We start from the raw sequence: 19416 nt of genomic DNA, 5'->3' as shown, positions 1-19416 counted from the left end.
TTTTGAAGGTAACTACTTGCAAAATCCTTCAATAAGTTAAAAGTTAGCTCATTATTTTTATTCTGTATGATTCTGTGTCACATTAATACATGCAGATCAAAGAAAAAAAATCACAGCAAAGAGTAAATAAAGTAACCCTATTATCAGCAGAATACTATATAAATTGCTATCATCTCTAGCCAACTATTTACAAAAAATTTTTAGAAGGTTGCAGTACCAAAAGAGGAACATTCTGGATGTCAAGAAATGTAGTTTACATAAGCACATGCTTAAGTGTACTCTCACTTCAGTTTTATCACCTGAATCAAAATCAGTCCCTATATAGATTTCCAACAATCTAATCATAGACAGGCATTATCTTCAACCCTGCTTTGCTTCTTTCAGGTATCAATTTTAAGAAAACTGTGCAAACTTCAGGTTGTCTTGGCAATCTTATCCATCAACAGTACAAGAGGTTGAGAAATTGAAAAGACAATCTTTATTTGTTTTTCAATTTATGATTTTGTCAAGATATTTTTTGCAGTATTATTTTTTTATCCACTGTATGCCATCTCCATAGAGAACTCTTAAACTCTATCCAGTCATGAATATGAGCTAATTTAGGTCTTAAAGTCTAATATGGTTGGCAAGACCCTGCAGTAGTTGCCAATTCTTACTGAGTTTCTGATTTCTGGGCATTGACTGAGGTTGCGTCTTTCAAAGAATGAAATGTTTCATATAGTTAAAAAGTTTAGGATTGATGTTTCATATCTTAACCTCAATAATGTAGAGGTTTGTCAAAACACCTTAAGGGCATTAGAACTCCTTTCAGAGTTGGCCTCTTTAAATGTTTCGAAGTCCAAGAATTTTTTTTCCATTTTTTGAATTGGAATCCTACTGTTCACTTAGATTTATCAAGGTTCTTTTGCTTGGATTCTCATTCACTCTGAACCTTTTATACCTTCTTAGCAGCTGATGGAACACATTGAGCTTCATGTCAGTGTAAATGTTCTTACAGTAAGGACACTGTAGAATTTACCTCTTACACTTTTCATACAGTAAGGACACTGTAGAATTTACCTCTCAGAAATGATGGAAGAGCATGATACATTCTGAATATAACATCAGATATTCAAGGTAGGAAAACAGTTGGCTTTTCAATCTATGCTTGACTAAAGGAAAGACTGAAAATCACTGAAAACTGCAGTCCACTCATTACCCTATATCCATCTACTGAGGACAGAACTAAGAAACGATCTGGTTGAACTAACCTGAAAAATGATTCTTGTTAACTTCTAACAGGAAAGAACTCTGTATTTATATATAAGGATACTATATATTTACACTTGCCAGTTTCCACAAAAATGACAAGAATTATATTCACCCATCTGAAATAGAAAGTGAAATTGATCTTGGGGATTGCTAGAAGTTGAAATTTGAAAATAATTATTTTATCCTCTCTCTAGGTAAATCTACCCTGAAATGATATAAGGGGTCTAGAGAACCAGAAAACTTACCACATTAGGCAAACAAATTAGATAGGGGGGAAAATGCCCAAGAAACACTAAATTTTGGAAGAAATAACAATTTATTTTTAGAAAGGAATACATTTATTGCTCTAGGATATTGTGAAAGACAGACTCATCTTAATACACATTGAGATGGAATGAAATAAATTTTGAAAGTACCTGAAAGGCATCCTGATATTCAGTCTCTCTGCATACTTGCACAGCGTGTCCCATGGGATATGGATTTTAATGAACATTATATCAGGGTTTGCAACAGCTGGCTGCAAAGGATAGCAAGACAGACATCATTACTTAGAATCAGAACCGATTATAGCATACCATTGTTTGATTGGGGAGGAAGAAACATTATCCCATTGCTTATGCATTGATCATTCTCACTGATTTAAATGAAGTTTATATGAATAAAAAACTCTTAATGGGGAAAACTTTAATAAATGTAAAATGCCAATGAAACCGGCTAAGGCCTAGGCAGTCTTAGACACAAATTCCTCAGGAGAATGGCCTGTTAAAATTATGAGATCAAAATCACTCAGGCAGGACATGATTAACCAACCCACAAAAGAATCCTGTGACCTGTGAAGAGGCATGGGGACCATCTATGCCTATGCAAAAGAACCCTAAAGCTTCATAAAAATCAACAATCAACTTCTCAATTATCCACTCCTATAAATTTCCCCACTATCAACCAATAAAAGGACAGATTTGAACTTATCTCTTGCCTCCTAAGTTGTTAACCCTCAAAAAAGCTTTATCATTTTGCAAAACCTCAGTGCCTTAATACTGCCTTCTATGTGAGTCAGGAAATCAGCACTTACTTGATATCACCATTGTATACAAGAAACAATCACCTATGTAAATCAATGAATTGTTTTAAATTAATCATTGTCAATATCTAGATTCTTCAATTAAATAATTCTGAGCCAAATAAGTATCTCTAGCTAGGTATAGGAGCATACATCTATAATCCCAGAGGCTAAGGAGGCTGAGGCAGAAGAATCATAGTTTCAAAACCTGCCTTAGCAATTTAGCAAAACTCCATCTCAAAATTTAAAACAAAAATGGGCTGGGATGTGGCTTAGTAGTTAAGCACCATTGGGTTCAATCCCCAGTACCAATGTCCTCCAAAAAACAATAATAACAACAAACAAACAAAACAGAAAACAAACTACAAAAAACTCAAGATCTCAAGTTGTTCTTTTTATGAAATTATTTTTAGTTATGTAATATTAATATGGACTCGACATAATGATCCTCTTATTTCTGTTCAGAGAGGGTAGAAACACTGCAAATTCTCACCAATAATTACTTAATTACTTAATTAATTTCCGTATTCTTTTTTTTAAATAACTACTACTAGATTTTCCAAACTACTTACTAGGTTCAATGATAAGCCTGGAAGAAAAATGGACTATGTAAATCATACAAACCCAGGACCTCACAGAGCTGTCAAATTTGCATGCCTACTCTGGCTTTTTGTTCCATTTCTGCCTATATCAAGACACAAGGATTTAACTGCCTTTTATCTAGACCAGAGGAATTAAGCAGTCACAAGGGCAGCAAAAAACATCTATAGACATTTTTTACAAAATGAGGAACTCTGGTCTAATCCTTATAAATGCCAGAATTAGATCCACTTTATGTAAATATTTTGATCACACACTAGTCCGAGGGTTAGATGCTTTTCTGAACAATCATTTAGATTCCTTGCTTTGTTTCAGCAATCCAACATAACAGCTAAATAACTGACAAAGCATTATATATCACTCATGTTGATATTCTACCTCTTAAAAAGGCCTACACAGTTAATTCCTGTAATCCTGCCGTGACTCAGGCCCACAGAGCATGAAACAAACCTGTGGCATTCTAGCACTGAACCCTATAAAGCTTTTTTTTTTTTTTTTTTGGTACCAGGGATGGAACTCAGGGACCCTCGACAATTAAGCAATATATACACCCCTATTTTGTATTTATTTAGAGACAGGATCTCGTTGAGTTGCTTAGTGCCTCATGCTAAGGCTGGCTTTGAACTTGTGGTCCTCAAACCTCAGCATCCCAAGCTGCTGGGATTACAGACATGTGCCACAGACTCGGCTCTATAAGGCTTTTAATTCATGTGAACATCTGTAATAAAAGAACTGCTTTTTCCTTCCATATAAAGGCACTTACCAGGTTGGACACAGCTGAACTATTTTTTGGTAAACATTTTCATTTATATTTCAACTAGACGTAACCTCTCAAAATATACATAATTCTGAAAAGCTTAAAAATATGGAAAAAATCTAGCACTTTAACTTAAAATCATGTTTTGAAATTAACATCTAAAATTTTTATATTCATAAAGTCCAATATTCAAAATATGGATAATTTTGTGGGCTTGCCAGAACATATTGTATTTGTATTACCAATATTTCTAAACAGTTTTATTACAGAACCATGTCACTGGACTAATATTCCAACTTAGAAGCATTCTGAAATCTGCTCACTCTATTTATTGGGCAGGCACTTTCACAGATCACCATTTGCTTAAAAGTAAAGAAAGAAATGAAAAGGAAAGAAAAAGAAGTGGGGCCATTCCATGATCAAGTGAATTTTAGGCTTCTCCAATAAACTTCTCAAGACCGTTTGATATGTATGTACTTGCTGAAAATATACAAGCATTCAATAAAGTATGTTGAAGATCAAACATTTTGCGTCATGGATTGCTTTTCCATTTTACCTTACTGAGGTACTAGTATCTTGCAAATCACGATGTGGGGTGGGTAATAAAAGGTGCGATCATGCCAGTATAATTTGAAAAACCTTTTCCTACTTGGAATTTGTTTGCTTCAAATTAAAAGTAAAGGATTATAAAAACCATAATCAACAGAGACAGAAATAGGCTTACTATGTCACAAATATCTATACACCTTTTAATCAGTCAATAATCAAGGAAAAGAAGAACATTATGAGGCTGATATTCCAGGCCCTTTTCCAGACTTTGTGGAAAGGTTTAGGTGTAGAAGTTGTATAGATAACAAAACATTTTCAAGGCTCTGGATTTCTGTAGTTTAGCCGTATAGCCCTTGTGTAGCATGCTGGATGCCCTGGGTTCAATTCTTAGCACAAGACACAGTCTTTTTGTAATATAAAAAAAGCTTAAGTATTCATCTATTTAAATCACTTCTCCATTCAGGGACAGTTAAAGATGCATTTCATATTTTATTATAACTCTTCCTACATTATTAATTCAAAAGTTCTTATATTTAAAATGATAATAAAGATATCTCTCTTGAAATAGTGGTGTCAGCTACGGGTGCTACACCTACTTGCCTTCCACTTACCAAGCACAATTTAAATGTCTTCGATCCTAACCCACATGGACTGGTAGAAAAACGTACAGGGTTTAGAACCTCAGAGACTTCAGTATACATTCCTTTTCTACCATTTCTTATCTTTAAGAAGTTTAAACTCTGATGCACAGTTTCCTCACGGAGGAGTAAAGAGAGTGATCTCTGCCTCATAGGGCTTCTGTGTCATGAGAGACGGAATTGCAGTGCCTGAGACTGATCAATTCTTAATACGCTTTCTTATGTGAGGGCATGCCTCTCAAATAGATGCCAGCCAATATTCCAATGAATCTCAAAGCTTCCCTGGAGTCTTTGTCTTGTTTCTTCCCCTTAGGAAGTAGTTGTCTGGTTCTTCTTTAGTGGATCCTGTGTCTTAGTTTCTTATGCTGTCCAATAGACCTTTGAGTCACACAACCCTAAAGCCAGTAACAACCTATGATTTGGGAAAAACTCTGTGAAGTACAGTGACCTGAATCAAGATTTTAAGTTAAATGGTTAAATTATTTTCCTCTGATAATATAAACTGAGAATAAACTCTAAAAACAAACAACAACAAGATTATACTTCTATAGACTTTATAGTTGCTTTGAAAGTTTTGTTTATCTGTACATATTTAGATTGTCTTCTGCTAGCACATTGGTTGTTCCTAGAAAGATAGGGATTCTTCATTTTGGATCATGCCATTTCTCAGAACCCCACTTCATCTGGAGTGAAACTACTTTCTCCAGTGAAGTGCACAGCTCTTCATATCTCACCCTGAGTGTCTCCACAACCACTTCCACCACTTCTTTGCCTCCCTCACTCCACTCCTGTCGTTGGCTCACTCACTACTACTTGCCTGTCCCTGTCCTATTCCTTTTACATCAATCTTTTTTTCCCTCTATAGTAGTTTTATTTTCTTATTAGTTATGCAAGTGTCCCAAGAAAAAATACATTGTTTTATTCATTGACATATCCACAGTAGCCATCTCTGTGTTAAACTCACAGTGGAAACTCACCAAGCATTTGTTGAATGAATGGATGTTGGACTTGTTTTGGGTACACATTGTATTGAACTTATTCCTAAGCAAGAGATGATGAGGATAAGAAAACCAATAAGTCTGAACTGATCTGGAAGAGGGCACTGTGTCAGGATCCAAATTAGCACTATGAACAGCTTGCCAGATACTGATTATTCATCACTGTCAACCATCAGGATGTGAAATAATCCAATAACTTTAAATAAAGCAATGCTCTGAAAGGAGGTTTCTGTATTAAAATGACTACTGTCAATGAGTAAAATGTCAATCTAAGTGCATACACAGAGCATGTCTAATTTTGTATGCCTTAACTTTNTATATATATATATATCTTTAAATGCAAACACACACACATACTACCCACCCACACATATATATGTCTTTTTAAGTAGCATGGACTGTCTCGGTTTCTAACTTCCTCAACTAACTTAATCTCTTTTTTGCTATACCTCCACTTTTAAAAAAATGAGAGAAAAGTAGTTTCATTTTTTGCTACTGGGAAGGGGCTGGTGAAGGGATATTGCTGTGAGGGAGAAAGAAGACCTTTCCTTTTGGAATCAAAAGCTGCAAATTTGGCACTATTTTTTTTCAACCCTGATGTTAGCAGCCTTCTCAGAGGGAATGAAACACCCACAACCTTCATACTTCATTTTAGTACTTAATTATTCCTCCCCAAATTCCCAAGAGGTAGAATAGTTACTCCGGAGAAAAGAGGAAACTTAAAAATGATCTTTTCACAAAGTCACTCTGTAAGTTTTGGGCACAGAGCAGAAAGAGCATGTTTAATCCCATGGTTTTAAATCTAAGTGAAAGACAAAGCTGATGGGAATTGAAAATTGAGTTGGACTACAAAGCACCTACCCTGACAATTATAAATCATCTACCTATTTATTTGAATGGTCTTCAAATATACATCATGATCTTCTGAAAATATTATCATCTATAAATTATTCACATCAACATGCAATTTAATACATTTTTGAGAACTCTGTGCCAGGCTCAGTGCTTCACTCTGGTGAACATATATTTTTAAATTATGGAGAATCAGTCTCTAGTCTTCATCATTCAGCTAGGAAACAAAATGCCTGCTAACATTTTCTCAAATCCATTTTCTCTTTCTTCTAATAATCTGTACTAAAATTTTTTCAGTTAAATGTTTGTTAAGTTGCAACGAAAGGCCAAGACCTTCAATAGAAGAAACTTTGAGAGGCAGTAAATGTTTATGAAATCATAGTACTGGATTTGATAAAGCGGCTCCGACAATCTACATGCCAATTCGTCATGAATTGGCACCAAATTTAGTCTAAAATGTATTCTATTCTGTTATATTCTGTTGTTGTAAGTTTCTTTCCTGGCCTGTTTGCTTAGAAGAGCAATGCACAGTTGCATGTTGCAGAATTTTTAAAAATAGTATGGTAGGCAAAGCTCTCAAGATCTCTTCTTGTATTCACAAGTTAAGATCCCTGCTATCTGTGAATACAGTATGATAGGCACTCCCATGGTTAGGATCAGCCACATGACATGTTTGATATTAAGAAGACATTATCTTTCATGGGTAATGAGTCCCTTAAAAGGACTGGGCTCTTTCTGGCAGGAAAGATTTAAAACAGCAGAGAGATACAAGGAAAATTCTCCACTTCTGGCTTTGCAAATGGATGGCTCATGTGACAAGGAATGAGAATGGCCCCCAGGAGCTGAAATCCAGACAGGAAATGAATACTCAGTGTTACAACCACAAGGAAATGAGTCCTTTCACATAATATATGCCAGCTTCAAAGAGGTACCCTGAACTCCATGTGCTCCAGGTACAAATGTGACCATGCAAATACTTTGACTTAGGTCTCAAAAGAAACTTGGCAAAGAGTGTGTCATACCCAAACTTTGCACCAACAGATTTAAAAAAAAAAAATTAGAGTGTTTTAGTTACACATAGTAGTTGGGTTCATTTTGACAAAATACACATGCACAAAAATTTGAGTTCAATCCCTGTTCCCCTCATTTCCCTACCCTCCTTCCTCCTCCTATTTTCCTTTTTTACTCTGCTGATTTTCCTTTCACTCATTGATTTTTTAACTTTTGATTGGTATTTTCTGTATATATATTATGGTGAAACTACCTGTGGTATATTTTTATATGCATATAACATGATCTTGCTAAATTCATTCCATGTTCCCTCCCCTTACCCACCCCTCCTCCTTCCCATTTTCTTCTTCTACTCCACTGATCTTTTCTATAGCTTTATAATATCTGATGCCCCGAGGTTTCACCTTCTTTCTCTTAATTTTGCTCTAACTTCCACAAATGAGTGAAAACATCAACCCTTGATTTTCTGAGTCTGGTTTATTTCCTTTTGCATGATGATCTCTTGTTGCACCTATTTACCAGCAAATGCCATAATTTCATTCTTCTTCATGGCTGACTAATACTTCAATGTACATACATGATTTTTTTTTATTATCCATCTATTGCTGGGCATCTGGAATAATTCCATAATTTAACTATCGTCAATTGTACTGCTATAAACATTAAAGTGGTTGTATCACTATAGTATGCTGATTTTAGTTTGTTTGGATAAATACCAAGGTGTGGGATAACTGGTGACCCATAGAATTTTGAGCATACAAATGCAATTTGTGTAATTTATTAAACATCAATAGATGCATAATACAAATAGTTTTAAGAAATATTGATTTAAGACTTTTAGACAGTATTTTTATGATATCATGTAAGAATACTTATTTTAGAAAAAAATGTTTTTGTTTACTAATACTGCATTTGCTGTAGTAGGTTGAATGTACTACCCTGGGAATAATAAATCTACTCCTGATAAATTTAATTATTTTAAAAGATAATGTTGTCATCTTTAGAATTAGAAACATAAAGTTAACCCTTTTGTAAAAATGTTTATGTCAAATAAATATTTGTAAAAATTAAATTTAAAATGCAATTAAGTAATCTTGAATTTTTTTGATATTCTGTGCTTTGAAAACCCCCCTCACTCCCCCAAAGGCATTTTAAATGTTATTTTATCTCCTCTGTCGACTGTGTCCTCAGTCTCTCTTCCTCTCCTTGTATATCTTCTTCTGCGCTTTCCTTTCCTTCTCCCTTGACCCTTTTATTCCTGTTTCCCTCCATCCCTTTCTTCTGTCTTGGGTCTTCCCCATCATTATTTAAACACCCCATTTAAGAAATAAATTTAAAGGTGAATGAAAGAAACAAGGAAATGAAATCTCAGCAGAATCCACTGCCCCCCCCCCTTGCTATTGTTTTCCCTCCTCCCACTCACAGCTGAGCAAGTTGGTGACATTTGCTCTGCATCTATTCTCCATTACCTATTCCCTCTTTGACTTTAGCTAATATGGCACACAAATGTCTCTATTCAGGAAAATATTTCTCATTATCCTCCATTTGAATGGGTAACTCTCTGGTCCCATTGGCTTCTCAGCAGTATTTTACCTTAATTACCAACTCTTCCCTCTGATGTCTCATCTCCTGCTCTTTCACCTACCTCAATTCTTTCAAGTGTCTATTCTCCTCTCGTACCCTTTATAGGCTCATCCCACAACTAAATTCTTTCCCATTATCTTCAGTGATTTTTGTCCCAGTAGCTGGTGTATATTACCATTCATATTCGAATAACTAGAGCATTTGCTTTCAGGGGAGACTCCTCATTTCAGCTCTAGACAAGAACTTCAAACATCTCTATTTATGTTTCTCAAAGGCACCTCAATTACCAGCTTTTCATTCCCATAGCCTCTGCCTTACTTCTTCCACAAACCAGCTCTCTTCCAGGCAGAACTACTTTTTACTGAATATGACTTCTGCAAGTAGAGTTCGGTCTTTTTCTCTTCCCATAATGGGATAGATTTCTTTTTATTCAGTTTGCTTTCTTTCAGATCGCACAAGCTAGCAGAGCCCCTAGTCATACTCGTAATATAACACTATCTAGTTTTAATTATTGGGTAGCTCTCCACATTGTTTCATTCATGTTTTTTATTTGTTTATGGTCTATTTTCTCCCATGAGAACATGGTTCATTTTTTAGCTTGGTTTATATTTGGTCTCAATGTGGCATACAATAGGGACATCATTTATGCTCCTTGAATGAATCAACAAATTGTTTTGAGTCACAAACTCAAGTTAGCATTGAGACCAATTCTTATCATATCCAAATATCCACCAATTACATACATACATATATAAACACATACATATATATATATATGTTAACTGAAATATCGATCAAATCCATTTATCTCTGTCTTTAATTCTACTCGTGATCTTTGTGCATTATCTTGAAATCCATCCTCTTTTCAGTAATCTGTTATCTTTTTTGAAAACAAATGTGTTCATGCTACTACAGTTTGAAATTATTTAGTAGATTTGCATTTCTTTATTAAAATAATAAAGAATTTTTATTAACTTAAACAGAGCCATTCTTTCCAGGCTTGTTTAGTGCTCTTCCTCTCTGGAATTTAAAAATGTCCACATCCTTTCCCCTGTGACCATCCTGATACTCCCACTGAGGCATGTTATTGTAGGAGATGTATCATTGCTGGATTCTAACGCATGACCAGGGAAGCCTTATCCAGTCCTTTTCCCACCTAATTTAGTTTTTTTTTTTTCACCTACTTTGGCACTATTAATTTTTCAAATCTCAATTCAAAGATTTAAAAAATTCACTTCTTCAACTTCCTATAATTTTCTCTTATCCTTCAGACTAGAGTATTTCCTTTGTTATAAGCCATTTTAGTTCCATTTGCTTTTCTTTCAGATCATTTATTTCAATTTGAAATTATGAAAAGTATTGTGGTAAAGGATAATTTTAAGCATTGTATCAAATGAGTAAAGATTCAAGCCACCTTGGATCCCATCATCTATCCTGTGCAAAGTCACTGAAATAGACTCTTAGTTATGCAAGTATTAGATAGAAAGGGTGTGACAAGATCTCTCTTTCCTTCTTTACTTCCTTTATTCTTTTCTTTAAACTTTGAAACATAAGCAGAATTCCTTAGAGAAGTTGGACCAAATTTCATAAGGCTTCTAAGGCCCTTTTCAAGGAAAGACATAAAAAAATCCCCACCCCTGCTCCAAAACTGATAATATCTAATCTGGAGAAACGTGTAAACTTAACCCATTGCACTGTCAGGAAAAAAAAAATCATTTTCCTTAACAGTGAGGCACCTAGGGGTCAGAAAGAGGAAGTCAAGACTGGCAATCTGTGTTCAATACAATGGCTACTGTTCATAGGCGTGGCTAGTTCCAATAAACTATGCATCTGGGTTTGGGTATAGCTCCTGACCCAGCTGTCCTGGCACTTCACTGAACTGTGGGAAACACATCTAATAAGAAAGGGAATGTGAATTGAAAAACTGTAATGCTGGAACTCAGAATGAAAAACCTGTCTATCTGGGAATAAAAGTAGACAAACAGATACTGTTCTGCTGAGCAACAACATAACCACAAGCACCTTTGACAGCAATGGAACAGTCAGAGCTTAAGGATGAATAGACTTCACTTTTAGAGAACAGAACCCTTTGTGGATGAGTAACAGCCAGTATTATTCTTGGGAGCATGTTGGAGGAATAAGAGAGAGGAAGACTCAGAGAATCTGGATTTTATGCCAAGAAAATTAACTAGAGTCAGTGGGCCACATCTATTACAAATATCCAGTTTTTGTATTTGACTTCTTCTTTTTTTTTTTTTTTTTAAATCTTCATACAGACCAAAGGTAGTGATATGGTCCACTTTACTCATGATTCCCCACAGTTTGTTCAAGGGTTGACAAAATTATTTAATGAATAAGTAAACAATGGGAGGTGCATGAGTTAAATAATTACCAGTATTATAATAATCTCTTGTAAACTGTTCTATAAGCAGATGAGGAAGGGATTGATTCTATCTGTGTGGAGCAGAAGGCACAAAGGAATCTAATGAGTAAAATCTTGTCATAAGACTGAGTTCATGAGATTTTTTTTCAATAAGTAGTTCTTCATTTAATTACTCACCAGTGAGTGAGATATTCTGGGCTAAACTTCCCAAAAGAGGTATAAAAAAGAAATAAAGGATCAACAGAACACTGTGGTCAGTATTTCACTCACCCTGTTCTATAATACTTGGCACTGTGTAAATAATTCCTTCCTTTCAGAGCCAAGTCATTGTGAGTTTGTTATTTTAGATCCTATCAAAAGAGTTTTAATAAATATAAATGGATTAGTTTTTCCAGGGTGACCCCAAGATATAGTTAATAACTTTCTAATGTGTATTTATCAGAAAATTGACTTCAACATATATTCTGTGAAGAAAAGTAGGGGTAGTTTCAGAGTTTTATATCTAAGTGTTTACTAACATTCTTAAATTTTATTAGCAAGTCAATTAAATATTTAATCAAAGAAATCATCAGGATTTTTTTTACCATTCCATTTTTTTAGAAATATATTTAGGAATATCTCTAATGTTTAACTTAATTTTTTCTCTCAATGGGAGAATAGCTGACCAAATCCTGAAGTTATAAAACTATACACCAAGTAAAAAATTTCTAAAGGTAATGAGAATTAATATATTTATAAAATAATGTCAAACAATGGGATTGAGTAGCAGAATAATATATGTATCATAAATATGACTAATTTTGTGTAATATATTTTCATATGGTTGTTTATATATGGAAAATATATTAAGGAGCATTATCAGTAAAAATTCAATCTATAAAAGCCACCAAAGTAGAGAAGGGTATGATTTAGAAGGTGACAAATATGAACATTGGCTTTTATACTTTACATTTCTATGTTTTTAACTTTTTAAAGTAAGGTTTTTTTTTCTTTATCTAATATAAATAAACATGTGAATTTAAAACCACATAAAATTTAAATAAAATGGCAATAATTATAATTTTTGGATTATAGTAGAATATGAGGTAATTTTTGGACTATAGGATCATCAGCTTTTTTCTCCTATTTTTCACTTTTTTCCCAATTGTCTTGATACTTTTATTGTTCCAATAGAAAAAAAAATAAATCATTTACAGAAATTTTAAGAACCTATCAAACAAAGAAGGATTGAGAAGAATAGTACTTATAGTTTCACCAACAAAAAACTGACATTAACAGTTTGGCAAACACTTTTCTTTCAATATTTCAAGTCCCCCCCCCCATAGAATTTTCTATTTTGCATGGACATAGTCATTAGTTATTCAGTTTTTTTAAAATTGCAAAAAATAGTCATGCCCTTTTAAAAATAAACTGTGCAGAAACAGAGCAAAAAGTGAATATGTATGTGTACATATATACATCTATTAGGAAAAAATGAGTATATATATATATATATATATATATATATATATATTTTATGAAGCCATATGATATATGGCTTTCTCATACTTAAACACAGGTGATCTTTTCTGTTCCAGAATATTATACCACAAAGTTAATAATGGCAAAGCACCTACCTCCTTCTCCAACATCAAGCCTTCTGCTCTGAGGTTCTTTTCAAATGTGTTTCTTTTGCCATATTGTATATTTGTCTTTCTATAAACCAGGATGTAGTCAATTCGCTTTTTGCCATCTTTAAATAGAAGTCCACTNTTCAGTAAGGCTTTATAAAATAATCAGTGAATATATGGTGTTTTATTAATCTTTTTCCAGACTGAAATACTTTCTATACTTTATCTCATTTAACTACTTTCAACTTGTATTTCAAAGTTAGATACTAAGGTGAAAGTATTAATCTGACACATCTTTCCTATGTACACACATGAATACACCACAGAGAATCTCCACATCATCTACAATAACAAGACTGGCATCTTTATTAGAATAAGATGTACTCCATCTGTGTAAAAATATGTCAAAACATACATGACACGAGAGTATAACTAAAAATAACAAATAAGAAAAAAAGAATATGAATTCTAAGAAGTGAAATCATCATGTGGCAGCTAGCACTCAGATCAGGCATTACTTTACTAGACATACACTGAACTGATACCAAAAACAGACAATAATTCCTGAGTTACTTGCTTCAGAAAATATTTACTTCCAGTATAGATAAAGCCAAACCAATAAAAATAGCTTATTCATTAAAACTCACCACTAGTTCATCAAGGCTGCTTGAAAGCCCTCATCTTGCTGTACCCAACAACCCAAGCTGTTTTTCATAGACTCTGACCAAATTTTTTACCAAAATTTCTACCTTTTAAGACTGACCCCAAAATGACTCAGCTCAAACCCTATAGCCCCTTGAGAACTCTTCCCTAAATTTACCCTTTTAAAACACTACTTGGAATACACACAGGTGGTATTCTCAGTTGCTATACAGAACTTAAATAAAACCAGGTTTACTGGCCAACACTCTTCCTAATGAATTCCTTTGGAAGGTGTTAGCTGTATGTTGCCCAAGATCACAGAAATCAGAAGTTGAATCCAGTTTCGCCTACCTCCAGGTTTATATTCTTAGTTAATATCTACCCATCCTGCTTTCTCTACTTAACTTCCAGCTATTTTGATAGTTATGCCAACTCTCTATTTCATGTTTCCCATATAAGCATTCTTGAAAGTCAAAACACTACCTAACACCTGGAGAATTATCAGATGATTTTAGACAAAGACATCTCAGACATCTTTGACAAAGACTGACAGTGACCCATATATGGACCCTTTTAAATAAGTGAATGACTCTTAGAGACTGGGAAGAGTGCTAAGAGGGAGGAGGGATGGGGGAGGAATTGAGACTAGAAGCAGGGTGATTGTTTGCAATTAATAATAATGTATACATGCATGGAAACATCATGGTAAAATACCATCTATTTGTACAATTAATATGTAATAATAATAACAAAATAAGTGATAACCAGAGTGAGCTGGCATCCCCAGAGGAAAAAACCAAAAAGCCATTCAGATGAAGCAACAGAAAGTATATTTGCAATATTGTCATCAACGGCCACAGGTTAGATGGTCTCAGTAGCTTTTGATGGGCTGTGTTACTCAGAGAGAAGAGTTTCAAGTGTGAATTCATAGTACTAGAGATGGCAATGGTCAAGGTTAAGAAGGTGTTACACAGTCTTTTCTTCAGTGAATGCAAAGTGATGATATTTCCAGGATCATTTTATTAAGTACCAAAATAAGTCTAAGCAAGCAACCGAAACTATGTGGTTGCATCATCATTATCAGTAACAATAACAGCTATCACTTATCGAACTCTTAATATGGGCCCACACTATACCAAGTGTTTCATCTGTAATCCTCAAAACCCTTTGAATTATAAGCTGACAGGAATGTATAGAAGCCAAAGAGTGACATCAGATTTCATAGAAAAATAAATAATAAATATCACAAATTTAATAACTTATTCACTACTATGTTAAAAGAAAACAAAAGATGCAACAAAATTAGACATTTCTATGACTGAGGTTTCTGTAGTTTTGGAGGCCAACAACTACAGCAAGACATTACATGATAGGGATATTGAGTGGCTTCTGCTTTTACAACTCCAGAGATTTATCTCCTTAAAGTCACCAATGACATACTTTTTGATGTATCCAGTTATCAATTCTCTGTCCTCTTCTTACATGACCTAGCAGTAGCTGAATTACTTCACCCTACTTGGCATATGTAAGGAAAATAAAAAGGACACAGAGACAAGATGCAGAAGCAGGAAAAAATGGCTGCTCATCCAAGTGGCCACCTTTATTTATATCACTAGGTTACATTAGGTCATTAGTGCCATTTTTTGTTTATTGTATCAGGAAGGTTTCTTATTCCACAATTACACTCTACAGTTACAATATGCAATGTTAGGAGCTTTGTGTAGCTCTCAAGAAACTCCATTGTTTAAAGTTACTGTTAGTGGGCAGGTCCAGGGTCACCAGGGCTTGGTGATACATTGAAGTTATCTAGTAAGCAAGTTCCTTTATTCCCAGGAGCTATGTGCTTGAGATCAAGGTTGAATATGATAAAACTAGCACAGAGACTCCTCATGCAGGGCATTGTTACAGCAGCCAGGCATTTCCTAGCAGCCAGGCATTCTGTGTCTTTGCACAGAAACTTTCTTAGCCACCAAGCATATCATAGTTATAAAGCTATCACAGACTCCAATCCCAAACACAGAACCCCTACAGGTATATCCTTTTCCTTTGACTCCTACTACACCTCATTATTTGAATTTCTTTTACTTGAGATGGTTTCTATCTTCTGCTGGTTGGCTAATGGACCAGTCACTGGTTCTCTTGTTTTCTTCATCTATACTCCTTTCCTAGCTATTTCATCCAGTCTCATGAGCTATACATGACCATTTATATGTTGACAACACAAAATCAATATTCATATGCTTGTAGATCCAACTACTTTCTTGAGTTCTTCACTTGACTGCCTATGGATATATCAAAGTTAAGTGTCCAAATGGAATTCCATATCTTCTAAAAGCAGGTGCTTCTCATAACCTTCATTATTCTAATTGATTGCAACACTATCCCTTCAACTGCTCAGACCAAAAGTCTTTTCTGTTTCTTCTGTTTCACCCATCAAAGAAAACTGTTTAAGATATATTTAGAATTTTACCACTTCTAGAACTTTCACTAATACCAGTATGGTTGAAACCATAATTGCCTCTTTATTGGATTATTACAGTTGTCTGACACATCTCTTTGCTGATATGCGTATTCCTCTCTAGTCTGTTTCCAACCTGCAATATCGGAGTGAGCTTCAACCTTATAGAAGACCCAAAGAACTCCAGCCCTCCAAAATCTCTCTGTGTTCCTCCTCATTCTTCACCCTACTTTCTCTAATCTAGTTTTTCTTTGCACCTACAAATTTCTAACCTGCTAGTTAACATTAAATACTTTCTTACTATTATCTTTTGTTTACTTACTCTCTTATCCTCCTAGAATAATGTTCTATAAAGGTAATTTTAAAATGTTTTGTCACTGAGTATTCAAGATATCTAACCCCTACAACAAAATATATAGTAAGCATCAATAAATATTTCTAAGAAGAAGGAACAAAAGAAAGTAGGGAGGAAAGAAGGGAAGAAGGCAGAAGTTAGGAAGGGCTAAGAAGATTCATAGTTGTACATAACCAGATAGGGTTAAATTAAAGAATATAAGACAAAAAATTTAAACAGATCATTTCATGAAATGAAATGGAAGATGCCATAAAAAAGCCTATCAACAAAGAAAAGCTCAGGACCAGATGGAATCTTGGCAGAGATCTACCAGACCTTCAAAGAAGGACTCACACCAATACTTCTCAAATTATTAGATGAAACAGAAAAGGAGGGAACCCTTCCAAATTCATTCTATGAAGCTAGTGTAACTTTGATACCAAAAACCAGACAAAGACACATCAATGAAAGAAAACTCCAGACCACTATCCATCTTGAACATAGATGCAAAATTCTTAATAAAATCCTGGCAAAGTGCATAAAAGATAATGTACCATGATCAGGTGGGGTTCATTCCAAGGACGCAAGGTTGGTGCAACATATGAAAATCAATAAATGTAATTCATCACATCAACAGACTTAAAGACAGGAATCACAGAAATACATTAATAGATGCATAAAAAAGCATTGGACAAAATACTGCATCCCTTCATGTTCACAACACTAGAAAAACTAGGGATAGTAGGAACATACCTCAACATTGTGAAAGCTATCTATGCTAAACCCAAGGCCAACATCATTCTAAATGGAGAAAAATTGAAAGCATTCCCTCTAAAAACTGGAAGATGACAGGGATGTCCACTTTCACCACTTCTATTCAACATAGTCCTTAAAACTCTAGCCAGAGCAATTAGACAAAAGAAAGAGATTAATACAAATAGGAAAAGAAGAGCTCAAATTATCCCTATTTGCTGAGGACATGAGTATACATTTAGACGACCCAAACAACTTCACCAGAAAGTTCCTTGAACTTATAAATGAATTCAACAAAGTATCAGGATGTAAAATTAACACCCATAAATCAACTGCATTCTTATACACCAATGACGAATTAACTGAAAGACAAATCAGAAAAAAGTATCCCATTCACAATAGACTCAAAAAAAGAGAAAGAAAATACTTGAGAATCAATGTAACAAAAGAGGTAAAATACCTCTACAATGAAAACTACAGAACACTAAAGAAAGAAATTGAAGATGACCTTAGAAAATTGAAAGATCTCCCATGTTCTTGGATAGACAGAATTAATATTGCAAAAATGGCCATATTACCAATGTACTATACATATTTAATGCAATTCCCATTAAAATTCCAATGGGCTTCTTCACAGAAACAGAAAGAGCAGTCATGAAATTTATTTGGAAAAATAAGAGGCCCAGAATAGCCAAAGCAATCCTCAGTGAGAAAAGTGAAGTAGGAAGCATCATAATACCAAACTTAAATTATACTGTAGAGATATAGTAACAAAAAAGCTATGGCATTGGCACAAAAATAGAATTGAAGACCAATGGAACAGAATAGAAGACACTGAGACAAACTCAAATAAATGCCGTTATCTCATACTAGACAAAGGCACCATAAACATACATTGGAGAAAAGATAGCCTCTTCAACCAATGGTTCTGGGAAAACTGGAAATCCATATGCAGTAGATTGGAACTGAACCCTTATATCTCAACCTCCATAAAACTCAACTCAAAGTAGGTCAAGTACCTTTGTGTTAGACCAGAGAGTCTGAAAATACTAGCAGAAAAAGTAGACACAACTCTCCATCATATCTGCTCAGGAACAGACAGCCTCAATAAGACTCCAAAAGCACAAGAAATAAAATCAAGAATCAATAAATTGGATGGCATGAAACTAAAAAAAAAAAAGACTTCTTCATAGCAAATAAGACAATCAAGAGTATCAACAGAGAGCCTGCAGAATTGGAGAAAAGCTTTGTCACCTGTACCTCAGATATTAGTATCCAGGATATAAAAGAACTCAAAAACATTAACACCAAGAAAACAAATAACCCAATCCATAAATAGGCAAAGAAACTAAAGAGGCACTTAATAGAGGAAGAAATTCAAATAGTCCCCAAAATGCATGAAGAAATGTTCAATATCTCTAGCAATTAGAGAAATGCAAATTAAACCACTGAGATTCCATCTCTTTCTTGTTAGAATGTCAATTATGAAGAATTACAAGTAACAATAAATGTTGGCAAGGATGTGAACAAAAAGGTTCACTAATACATTGCTGGTGGTATTGCTAACTGGTAAAACCACCCTGGAAAGCAGTATGGAGATTCATCAGAAAACTTGGAAGGGAAGCACCATTTGACCCAGTTATCCCACTCCTCAGTCTATTACCCAAACAACTTAAAATCAACATACTACAGTAACACAGCCACACAAATGGTTTATAGCAGCTCAATTCACAATAGCCAAGCTTTCGAACCAATCTAGGTGCCCTTCAACAGATGAATGGATAAAGAAAATGTGATATACATACACAATGGAATATTACTCAGCTATAAATAGAATGGGCATTTGCTGCGAAATAGATGGAACTGGAGAATATCTTGCTAAGTGAAATAAGCCAGTCCCTGCTCCCCTGCAAAAAAAAAAAAAAAAAAAAAAAAA

The 19416-nt window shown here is 34.5% G+C and overlaps 1 protein-coding gene across 1 annotated transcript in view; it reads right to left on the bottom strand.

Moving 5' to 3' along the window:
• Ano3 (anoctamin 3) overlaps positions 1 to 19416 on the bottom strand; it is a 390715-nt gene that overhangs the window by 111236 nt on the left and 260063 nt on the right. The window contains exons 6-7 of the mRNA XM_048788513.1: positions 13300 to 13432; positions 1668 to 1768 (exon numbers count right to left, since the gene is read on the bottom strand). Of these exons, the coding sequence (XP_048644470.1) occupies positions 1668 to 1768; positions 13300 to 13432 (234 nt within the window). The remainder of the gene's footprint in view (positions 1 to 1667; positions 1769 to 13299; positions 13433 to 19416) is intronic.

This window comes from Marmota marmota, unplaced genomic scaffold, assembly GCF_001458135.2.
Source record: "Marmota marmota marmota unplaced genomic scaffold, marMar, whole genome shotgun sequence".
Lineage (NCBI taxonomy): Eukaryota > Metazoa > Chordata > Mammalia > Rodentia > Sciuridae > Marmota > Marmota marmota.
The sequence above is the reverse complement of the archived record's forward strand: the minus strand, read 5'-3'. Positions and strand labels throughout refer to the sequence as shown.